Source organism: Mustela nigripes, chromosome 12 (assembly GCF_022355385.1).
Source record: "Mustela nigripes isolate SB6536 chromosome 12, MUSNIG.SB6536, whole genome shotgun sequence".
Classification (NCBI taxonomy): domain Eukaryota; kingdom Metazoa; phylum Chordata; class Mammalia; order Carnivora; family Mustelidae; genus Mustela; species Mustela nigripes.
Genome location: NC_081568.1, coordinates 10,797,769 through 10,810,156, shown reverse-complemented (window position 1 = coordinate 10,810,156; position 12,388 = coordinate 10,797,769). Strand labels below are relative to the sequence as shown.

Here is a 12,388-nt window from a genome sequence, read left to right as displayed (position 1 = left end):
GGAATTCAATCAGTCTTTTAAGAAAGAGATCTCGACTTTTTTTCAAAACAAATATCATTTTAAGGGTTTTCCTCCTATTTTTGAAAGTAATCTATACGTATCTTTAAAAGTGTAAACAATACAGAAAGGTAAGAAGAAAGTTTCTTTACAGAATTTCTGAAAAGGTTTATCTTTTCTAAAAAGAATCTTAAAGTGTTTTGAATATAACCATTTTATAAATGGTTGCATAGCATTCTCATTAAAAAAGAATGAGAATCATAGAGCCTCGAAAGAAGTTCCACATTTTTTTTTCTTAGAACCACTTTTCCAAATGAAATCTTTTGCAGAAGACTAAGCTATAAAACAGATAACCACAGATTTGCTCTGGTGGCATTGGAGCTAGGCTCCTGAAATCCTTCCCAACTTTATCCTTGCTTCCTTAAGGGGCCCCACGATTGCACAGAATTCTTTTGATTCCTCAGAGCATAGTTTGAAGACTAGTTTCCAAAGAAGAATCACAAGAGATTATACGTGAAATTATTTTTCCATGGTAAAGCTCTCTGCAAGTGCCAGGTTTGACTGTTACTGTTACTGCAGTCAGGTGGAGGGAGCTCAAGTCCTTCTTGTGTTCACACAGTTAGCTGGTACCAGAGCCTGGAGAGAGACCCGGTTCCCATATGTTTCACTCTGCTCTTCCAGTTCGCCCCAGGTCTCCTTCCAATGGCTCTTCTTTATCCACATTAATATTCAAAACCCACTGATTTATCACTTAGTGCTCTTGTTTTATTTTTAGCTTCTATTTATGTGTTATTGTATTTTCGTGTTGTTTTAGATATTTTACTTTTTTAACGACGTGCTGCTGAGCATTTTAAACTTTATTCATGGAAGACTGTTTTCATTTGGTTTGAGTAACTTATAATACAAGGGGAAGATCTTACTTAGGCAGTAGATGTCTTAATAAAGAACACAAGCTCTCAGTTTTTATCTTTTAGCTAAATAGCAGATATACAGAAGCCTAAAATTGAGCATACTTTATTTTTATTTATTTATTTAAGAGCAGATGGAAACTTTTATTATTCTCAGAGTTCTAAGGTATTGTAAACATGAAATAAAAACAGGGTGCTATTAAAAAAACACACAGAATACCAAAGAGAATTTATACAAATGTCCAGTAATTTCTTATAATATCTTTCTAGCTTACTTTTTACATTTGTATCTCAAAACATTTCAATTTAACTGGGTATAATATGTATGAAAATGATTTAAATGCTGATATATAGAGATACCTAAAATAATAATAAAATACCTTTCATTTTTATAATGCATTAAGCTCATCAGGTGCTTTTACATATATCATTTATGGATAATACTCTCCTGTGCATACACACACACACACACACACACACACACACACAATATAAGTATTTGTTATTTAAATATCTTTATATACATTCCCACTTGTGACCATGCAGCTTATACAGATCTGTGATATGTCTTATTCACAGAGATAGTGGTGTGAATAGTAAGCCCCCAAAACTGGGCAGTATACAACCTCCACAACTGCACATGACCCATCAATATCCCTTCCAATGCAGTGTTCCTCCTTCTGTGTGGTTGGGGAAACAGACATATATACAATCAAGTATAACTGATGTGATAAATGCTAGTTATGGTATAATCTAAGTATTGTAGACCCAGAGGGGGAAAGGAGTAGTTCCTTTAGAGGATTACAGAGATCAATTAATGAAAGAGTTGACATTATTTGAAGAAATTCCATATTTATATTATATCAATATGATATATTTTTTAAGGAATTATATAGACTGAATTGTCTACCAAGAAATTAACTCAGAAAATTGTTTATCTCTGGTTTTAGGGAGTCCCAGCTTAGAGTGGACAAGGGCAGCTTGCCTTATCTGCCTTCCTGAGTCTGTCTGGATTTCTAACCCTCAAGTTTTTATTTCTTAAAATGCCACTGTCACTACTTGGGTTAACCTTGATATGCTAGGTGAGTGTGAGATAGATAGACAAGAAGATCAGAATCTTTTCTAGGTTCCATGGATTGCTTAAGATGGTACCACATGGACTATTATTCCCTGATTTCAGAGTAAAGTTTTTGTTTATTCTCAGAGAAGAGCATAAACCGCCCTTAGTTCAGGTCCGTGCTAGAGATCTCAATTTTATCAATAGCTGGGTTGAGAGAAACAACATTTATGGACCATCATTCATCTGAATCAATATTTGACAAATTGTGTTTGGCTGAGGCTAATCGTGAGAGAGATTTTTTGGCCCAGAAATGACTGTTCTAGGAATATGTAAATAAGGATCTCTTAATCTTAATGTACATTAGCCGGTGAGCTGAGGATCACTTTATGGTGTGTGTCTTATTGTTAACTGAATATGAATGAATGAAGACTACAAGGGGCCAGGACAAAGAGACTGAGGAGGGTTTAGAGGAGAGACTGGACGCATAAGTGGAGACATCATGGAGTTCTTTGTAAGTCACTCCTGGGGAGCCAGTGGAGTTGCGTGGGGTCACACTGCCCTTCAGAAGGTTCATTCTGGCTGCAGAGTGGAGGAAAAGATGGAAGACATACGGGTGTCCTCGGAGAGACCCAGGAGGAGAGGAAGGTTGGGCTGGACCAAGTAACAAAGGGCGGAATGGAACCAGCGTGAGGATGAATTCAAGTTGTGATCAGGAAGCACAACCATTGTGGGCTGGGAACATGTGGTTAAAAGAGAGGGACAGAAGAGAGAGGAGGAGGTCACAGATGGCCCCCAGGTTTCTTTTCTTCATTTTCTATGTATCAAATATATGTGTTTTTTTTTTTTTAAAGGAAGACTATTTTATTTTATTTTATTTTTTTTAAGATTTTATTTATTTATTTGACAGAGAGAGATCACAAGTAGGCAGAGAGGCAGGCATGAGAGAGAGGAGGAAGCAGGCTCCCTGCTGAGCAGAGAGCCCGATGCGGGACTCGATCCCAGGACCCTGAGATCATAACCTGAGCCGAAGGCAGCGGCTTAACCCACTGAGCCACCCAGGCGCCCTCAAATATATGGTTTTAAAGATTTATTTATTTCAGAGAGGGAGAGAGAAAGAAAAAGAGAGAGAGAGAGAGAGAGAGTGTGTGAGCAGGGGCAAGTGCAGAGAGAGAGAGAATCTCAAGCAGACTCCACACTGAGCATGGAGTCTGATTCGGGGCTTGATGTCATGACCCTGAGATCATGATCTGAACCAAAACCAGAGTCGGATACTTCTCTGCGTGAGTGTCCCTGTATCAAACATTTATAAATCGGTACAGTGTGCCACATGCCTTTCTAGACACGGAGGATGCGGTGATGAACAAGATAAACAAGGTGCCCTCCCTTTTCACATTCTAGGGGGAGAGGCAGACAATACGCAGATAAACAAATATACCTATTTTTGTTAACTGGACTGCGGTTATCTAACCAAAACGGTGGTTGGTGATCTCCCCCGGATGAAGGAGATCAGGGAGAGCGTAGGTGGCAGAACACTACAAAGATTAGCAGTGGTTCTTTAGATGGATTTTTTGGGGGAGGGGAGACAGAAAATTCTGGGTAAAATTGTAAATCACACGATATGGACAGTGTATATGTTTTTTAAAGAAGTTCCCAGGACTTATTGGAGGAGGCACCATTAGGGGGAGGGCCACTTAAGAGGGTTGTGACATTAATTCCCATGAATTCCCAGGACAAGTAACAGTCCTCAGGCATATCACTGTTCAGGGAGGAGATACATTCGATAGCAATATTGAAATTTTAAGAGAAGGGATGTATTGATGTTGGATGGGACATTTGGGTCGTTGGTGTCATTCCCTCAAATGGGCACTTAGCAGGGAGTGCAGATTTTGGGGTAGGAGGCATTTATGTTTAGATATATTGCTCTTGTGATTAAATAAATCTTAAAAAATTAAAAAAAAAAAGCTATGTTGATTTTGTGATGCTATGGATCATTCATGTGGGGAAGTCCAGCTGGAGAGACCAGTCACTTAGGGTGGTTTTCCTGAACATTTCCCAGTAGATAAGTGATGGAGTAGAAGCCGCAGTTATTGTATTTCAGGCCTTTAGGAGGTGTCCCCAAACTTCAAATTACGCATTAATGGGTAGCAGTTCTAAAAACAGAAAGGTCTCAATTCCAGGGTCACAAGGCTATTTCATTTCACCCCTCCCTTGTTTTTGCTTTTGTCAGCTCAGCTCTTTTATGACATATATAGTTTACTAGTAATTTCCCTCTTATTTGGAAAAAGAAATAGGGTTACAATGAAGGGAAAGCAAGTGCTCATATGGGGCTATTACTTCATATTATCCCACCTATGGCCTTTTAGCTCCTAGATGGCCCCTGAGACATAAAATCTTCATGTGCCCGTGAGTTCTCATTAACAGACAAGGGAATGTGTGGAAGGCTCTGGCTTGCCATAGGGAGGTGTCAGGAGATTATTAATTGCCGTATGCATTTAAATTCATTGAAAAGCAGAGCTAAATTTAGCCTAGTACATTACTTTAAACAGTTTGCTTTTATGTCGGGGAATAGGAAATTCTTTTTGCCATTGCACTGTTGTCATGAGAGATTTATTTTGTAATTGAATGAGTTGTGATATATTTGTATATCTTTATATTTGGAAATGGTGAAAAACTTTTATGTCTCTTGCCATTATTCATTAAAATGTTGTTGGAAAATTACAACTTCAAATTACCAACTACAAAGGTTTCCAAGGACAAATATATAGATTTTTGCTTATATGTTGGCCTTATTTTGTGGTTGTATCTTGGATTATTAAAGTCATTCTTAGCTGATTTGCTCTTTATCATGAAATAACTAAACTTTTTTTTGGATAGGAGGAGAATGTATTTTATTGCAATAAACCCCTGCTTTCTCCTACATTTATACATCACCTTTAACAGGACTTAAAATTGTGAATCAGTAGATTACTGCAGTAGTAGGAATGGAATGAGGCCTTTAAGACTGAGTTTCTAGAGCATGAGAACATGTGAAGTCTTTTCTGTTTTCTTTGTGGTCCTAGCTCTGGTTACTCAATTCATGCATTTCGAATGATGGTTGAGTTCCAAGCCACATGGTATTCTTATGGAAATGATCATCCCGTGATCAATAGTCTGGATCAACCAATGAATGGGGAGCTCCGGTACATTGATTCTATCTCCCCATCTTCCCCCTTATCTCTTCCAACACTCCTTCCATCAGTTTTTCTTTAAATTGAGGAATAGTTGACCTGTCACGTTACATTAGTTTAATCAGTTGTCAAGTTCTTTTTCATATTGCTAGGGAAGATTTGTTTTTATTTTTAATAGAGCGCAGTGTAGTCTTCTTTACCACCTAAGCAGAGAATGAAGCAATGAGAGAGACGCACATGGTGTAGTTTGCAGTTTTGTCTCAGCGGCTGAGAGGGCAGGGGATTCCCTGGGATTCCGTCTGCCCCAAAGCCCTGAATCTGGCTTGTGTTTGGCTACAGAAGCCACTGGCAGCCTTCTCAGTGGAGAGCAAGCAGTCTTCCAGGGGTGGCAGGCTGTCTGGCTCAGAGCACAGACCCGAGAAGCTTCTTGGGCAGTGCAGGGAAACTGGTGCAAGGGCTAAATTATTTTTTGAATAATGGGGTTGGGGGATACAGTGTCATCAACACAGGAACAATAAGGTAAAAATCGTAGAAATGGGACCGAGGAGTCCTATCCCACTAAAATATACACTGGTTAGAATTCCATTAACTCCTAAATTAAAGCAGATGTTCAAAGGTTAACATTATGGCAAGATAATTTAGGTACTTCATGTTTTGGTTTCCAGAACTAAAAAGAGTTTTGGGGTGTTTGTGAGTAATTCACATCAATTCCAGTGTTCCTAGATTTTAAAAATCATTTACCGTGCCTTAGAGGATATTTTCACAGATCTTTCTGTTGGCTTTCTTGTTTCACAGAAGACAATAGAGAGCTATGTGGATAAACGCATGGGTACAACATACGGCCCTCCTGCAGGAAAGAAGATGACTGTTTTTATTGATGATGTGAATATGCCAATAATCAATGAGTGGGGAGATCAGGTATATTGATTCCATCACGTGGTTCATTTCAATTCAACATTGATTTATGCCTTAAGGAGTAAATATTTTCTCACTTTTTCAATATGCAGTTCCTCAATTCCAATAAATTTCATTATCTGGAAACACTCAAGGAGCTAGTTTCTGCGATGTAAAGGAGTGACCTTTTAATTCTGAAAGTTGTCTTTCTTAGGTTACCAATGAGATAGTACGACAGCTGATGGAACAGAATGGATTTTATAACCTAGAGAAGCCCGGGGAGTTTACCAGCATCGTGGACATCCAGTTTTTGGCAGCCATGATCCATCCTGGGGGTGGACGGAATGATATACCGCAAAGACTCAAGAGGCAGTTCTCTATATTTAACTGCACGTTGCCTTCTGATGCTTCCATGGACAAGATCTTCGGTAAAATGGGTCAAGGGGGCTTGGGGAACCAAGAACATCCGCTTGCATTCCAATCAGAAAATATGCACCCAGAGGTCAACACAGAAGGAGCATTGGGTGGCTCCTTAGTCTTTACCCTTATCACTCACCAGTTGTGTTTATTTTTATTTTTAATTTTTAAAATATTTTATTTATTTATTTGAGAGAGAGAGAGAGAGATCACAAGTAGGCAGAGAGGCAGGCCAGGGCAGGAGGGGAAGCAGGCTCCCTGCTGAGCGGAGAGCCTGATGTGGGGCTCGATCCCAGGATGCTGAGATCATGACCTGAGCCAAAGGCAGACAGACGCTTTAACCTACTGAGCCACCTAGGCGCTCTACCAGTTGTGTTGATATCAGGATTTTGTTTCTATAAGGATTTATTATATCCTGAATTGGGTACATAGGCAGATCTTTTCTATCTTTGTTCTTAAAGTAACTGTTGCTGGCTTAGGCAAGGAAGAAAACATTAAGTGAACAAGGAGATGAGGAGATTGTTTCCTCATGGATATACCTGTATGAGGTCCGGATTGATGGAATGCCGTTCCAAAAGTTTGTGTACTTTAACCAACCCACATAATGATTTTGGCCAAAGAAATAATTTTGCCTATAGCAGAGATTAGCCAGAGTTTGATCTCAGAGTAATTTATAGGATTGAAATCAGGTTATTGGTTGATTAATTAGATAGTATTTAACTGCCCGTTGCCTTCTGATGCTTCTTTAATATCATTGAAGAAACACTGGCCCAGTAGATAACTGTGATAGTTTAAGAAATGAAAAGAGTTTATAGGGGCACCTAGGTAGCTCAGTGGGTTAAGCCTCTGCCTTTGGCTCAGGTCATGATCTCAGATTCCTGGGGTCGAGCCCCCCATGCTGCTCTCTGTTCAGCATGGAGCCTGCTTCGCTCTCTCTCTGCTTGCTTCTCTGCCTACTTGTGATCTCTCTCTCTCTGTCAAATAAATAAAAGAAAAGGAAAAGAGTTTATAGTTGATTTTGTAGTTAACTCTTTGCAGAAAAAGAGTGTAAAATGATGTACACATGGTGTTAGGTATTAATTTACCACTTCTGAAACTGCTGCTGAGAGAAAACTTATTAGGATTACCCTAATTAATTTCTGGCAGACTAAAATGTCATCTCAGCACCCCGAACTACTGGAGTGTGGAAGTATCTGCCTTCGATTGCAGCAGTGGGCAAAAGTTTGGAAGCCAAATGATATGTGAATGATCTAAACCTGGGAAAAGTACAACGGACCAGAAAAAATGACTATTATCAATTTTAATTATTCTTCTTTTTGCTAGAAAGTTTTACATATAAAGTAAATTAAAATATTTTATAATGCATGGAAAAGCAACAACAGAATGGAGAAATCTTAGGGTTCATGAGACTCGCTGTCTCTTATGTCTTTGTAAGGCGACTTTATATATTTATCATCACTCACTTAATAATATTGAATTTGTTCAGCTAGAGCTTGCAGTGGTAATTCTTAATCAACCTGCCAGTAGTCGAATGCTAACTGGCTTGCACCTGTATCTATTTTTTTAGATTAAAAAAAGAGAACATTAATATAAATTTCTTTGCTATGTGGCCATCTATTAAAATGTGTATAATATTTGTGCTAACTCTACATTGTAATGGTTTTCATTTTAATTTCACTGTCTTGAACCATCCCTCAAAATGTTAATGACTTTGCTCCTCTTTCAGGTGTTATTGGGAGAGGCTACTACTGTGCTCAGAGGGGTTTCTCAGAAGAAGTGAGAGATTTAGTGATGAAATTGGTTCCCCTGACACGCCGACTGTGGCAGATGACCAAGATTAAAATGCTCCCTACACCAGCAAAATTCCATTACATATTTAACCTTCGAGATCTTTCCAGGATCTGGCAGGGTATGCTGAACACCACCTCGGAGGTTATCACGGAACCAGATGTGAGTGATACATAGGGAAACAAACGGCATTGTTATTTATTCCATGTCCTAAATACTATTCATAACATAATTTTTGTGGAATGATGAGATATTTTGGGATGTTTTAGCATGGATATTAATTTTTTGGGTTGTTTTCAATTGATATAAATAAGGGAAAAGTGTGTCAGAATTTCTTTTAAAAATTCCATTAAATTAATTTATGTTTAAGGAAATAGCATACACAGTTATTTTCTAATGAATGGAATAAAAGAAGCAATTGATCTTATTTTCCCATTATAAGCTATTCTCCTTATACTAAATAACAGAAAGAACCACTATTGATTTTATTATGTAATAGTCTTCATAGTTTAAACTTGACATTTTTAACTTTAAAAAAGTAGCTATCTTTATAAACATTCAAAGTTGAAGAGACCATTTTATTGTTCATCATCCTCAATCTTTCTTTTCTAAGTAACTAGATGCACTAAAAGAATTACGTCTCTTGGTATAATTGAAGAGAGGGAGAAAAATAGAAAGTTCATTTGGCTGAAAAATCAGCATTTATTCACACACTTGAATATTAAAGTTCCTAGCTTTAAAAGAATTCTCTTCAGACTAGGAAACTTACGGAAAAATCCAGTATTTATTCCCCCCCCAAATGCTGGCCGTTGTGCTCAGGCAATAGGTAACGCGGCTTCTCTAAAAGCTTTACATGGAATGGAGGAGGTGGTTAAACAAGTAGGTTTTAGGGCTTGTCCGCATAAACACACAGGGAGAGTTGAGATATCCACCAGACTGTCACTAGGCACACCAAGTAGTGACTATAAAAAACCCCCACCTTTGCCCCAGATGATCATAAAGCAGGGAACGACAGTGGCTGACTCCAAGACAATTCTTCCAGGGAAAACTCACGCTCCTTGTTACAGAGAACAGAGAGTCATTTTACCAGCAGGGAACATTTTATCTTGATTTTTTTCCCCTCACATTTATTAACAAATTAATGGTAATACAGAATGCATGTCCCAAATATTATTTTCTTGAGTAGCCATTTTTGATGCTTACTTTAAATTACCGTAAATAGTTCCAGCAATCATTGAATATATTTTACTAAGTTCCTTTTATATTTTGGTAACCAAATAAAACTTTATCATTAGTAATCGAAAGGTTTGAAAAAACCTCCTAACTTGCAGAGTGCTAGCAAGTTAAGAAATTTCCACCAATCTTTCAATTCCAATGAGCTTGCCACACAAAGGGTTGGTAGAGCAATTAATTTCCTCAACTTCCAGTTAACTTTGAAGCTTGGATTATGGAGAGTAGGTGATTGCATTGTTCAGATAATCCAGATTTTTGCCACAAACTTCCTTCACATTGTGTTAAGTAAATATACCTTTGTAATATCTCTATTGTGTACATGAGAGTTGTTTATATACTATATTTTATATTATGTTCTGGCCACATGAATATATGTGTCTTATCCAAATAGACTCATTTATCACAGACTTAAGACTTTCACATAAAATATTACCCTGTTGGTTAATCAGAGTGGTTTTAGTAATTTGTCAAGGGATGTTTTCATTTTAATTTAAAGACTGAAAATGAATAGACATTACTCTCTATTTGCTATACTTGAATGAGACAAATATGAAATGAAGTTAAGTATGTTTTAACGTCAGGTTTTTAAAATATAACATCTTAGATCAGGAAGGATGGTGCTCTGTAATTCTGTCAACTTGATTCCCAATTGTGGCAAATAGAAACTCGTAACACATTTTAATTATGCTTTCGACAGGTATTGTTACAGCTGTGGAAGCACGAGTGTAAACGTGTTATAGCCGATCGTTTCACAGTGTCCAAAGACGTGACCTGGTTTGATAAGGCGTTAGCCGGTCTGGTGGAGGAGGAGTTTGGTGAAGAGAAAAAACTCTTGGTGGATTGTGGAATGGATGCTTATTTTGTGAATTTCTTGAGGGACGCACCTGAAGCTACAGGTAAACTATTGAGTGGCATTTGAAATTCACCAAAGGGATACCTGAAGACAGAAGGTTCAGTTTAGGCGTGTTGAATTTCTGTCTAGTAAGCTTCACTGAAACAAGCCAGGGACATAGTATGCGGTCAGTAAATAGAGACCAAGTGGATACTTACTGAGTTCAGAGGTTAACTATTTTTTATGCATATTAGTCTTTCCTATTAAGGTAGATTTGGGAGACAAGACAGGGCAGAAGAAAGTGCCCAGGACTTAGAGCGGTCACACAGCGGTAGGTTTGAGGAAGGGCTCTACCACATAGTAACTGGGCGAGTCTCTGAACTTTCTTGAACCTCACTCTCCTCATTTATGAAAATGCAAATATTAATATATGCCCCCTAGGGCACTGTGGGGAAGAAATGAAATGTTATCTGGAGAGTGGCTTGGCAGTCTGCCAAATGAAAGGTAGCAAAAATAATGATAATTATTATTCAGGTCAGCCTGACTGTTTGAAAATAGATAAACCTCAGATATCTGAGAAGACCATTGACTATAATTGGAAAGAGGCCATGTGGACAGAAGCTTCCGTGGTTATGGTTCTATGAAAAATGAAGATGTATGTTACTTTTCTTCTTAGGAGAAGAAGTAGTGCTCCAGTTACTTCTTTCCCTCAGAAATAACTGAGCTTAAGTAGACTATTTTCTTTCATTTAATTACCTCTTTTAATACTGAGGGTGAATTTTAAGTTAATTTCCATATTTAAAAAGACATATTTAAATATATGCTATTGATATCTCATATATGGTTGAAAATGATCAGCAGCGCCTTTCTAGTTTGGTAAGGTTGTATATGATTTATCAAAAGTTTCCGAGCAACTGTTGCAAAAGGAGAATTCCTGCTGGCTGTGCAGTTGGAGGGATCCTTCTACAGAAAGAAGCTGACACATTTTATTTTAAACGAGGTCACACACATACAAAAATCCTGTAAGTGTAAGAGCATTTAAAATTAGAATTTATGTATCTCATTTCCTCTAATTCACAAGGATAAAAAATTAGAATTTATGTATTTTATTTCCTTTAATTCAGAAGGCTAAATAATCAGATGATGGTTTTTGAGGAGCAAAGCACAAGTGCTTTTTTGTGGGGCAGTTGCATTGGAGGCAAACACATAACCTTTTTTGACTTCTAAGCACTTTGTTTCTCGAAGCTTGAGTTGAATATTTATGAAACACTGAAGTGACTATTGAAATTCAATTAGAGAGAGCTTTGCAAATAAGCCAATCTTCATGATTATGTTAAATTAGTTTTCTTGCTTTGTCATAATAAGGTTAATGTGCTATTATATCAGGACAGGGTCAATGAAAAATGATTATGTACTGCGAAGTTTGGAAGAGCCACTCCCTCTTCTAGTATCCAGCGAATTCCTAAGCTGTTATGGGTGTATTCAACTCATGAATCACTTTTTTCCTATTACTAATGTTAACTGCTGGTGAACTTCTCTATGCCCAGTTTAGCTTTTCTTTTAGCATTATGCTTTGTAGTCAAAGATGGAAGAGCATTACGCTGGTATATTAGGTGTTTCTAATTTTTTTTTTAGAAAAGCATATTGATTTTGGGGTATCTGGGTGGCACAGTTGGTTAAGCTGCTGCCTTCAGCTCAGGTCATGATCCCAGGATTCTTGGATCGAGCCCTGGATCGGGCTCCCTGCTCAGCGGGAAGCCTGGTTCTTCCTCTCCCATACCCCCTGCTTGTGTTCCCTTCCTCGCTGTATCTGTCTCTGTCAAATAAATGAATAAAAACCTTAAAAAAAGTAGATTGATTTTAATACATCTTACCCCAGGGACATAACTCACCATGTCTATTTAGGAAATCACTATTCTGTTTTCTCTCAGCTCTCTCCCTCTACTCCCCAAATTCACTTTTGTCTTCACAACTAGCCTGAAATTCCTGATTCATAAGAATTTCCTAAGTAAATGCAATGACCTTTTTCTTTTTTTATTATTGAAAAATCTTTTAAGTCTTGACCTCTTTAGCTGATTTTAACATTAAATCC

The 12,388-nt window shown here is 37.8% G+C and overlaps 1 protein-coding gene across 1 annotated transcript in view; it reads left to right on the top strand.

Moving 5' to 3' along the window:
- DNAH5 (dynein axonemal heavy chain 5) overlaps positions 1–12,388 on the top strand; it is a 205,275-nt gene that overhangs the window by 107,361 nt on the left and 85,526 nt on the right. Inside the window, exons 48-51 of the mRNA XM_059416774.1 lie at positions 5,928–6,050; positions 6,241–6,454; positions 8,170–8,393; positions 10,162–10,360. Coding sequence (XP_059272757.1) covers positions 5,928–6,050; positions 6,241–6,454; positions 8,170–8,393; positions 10,162–10,360 — 760 coding nt within the window. The remainder of the gene's footprint in view (positions 1–5,927; positions 6,051–6,240; positions 6,455–8,169; positions 8,394–10,161; positions 10,361–12,388) is intronic.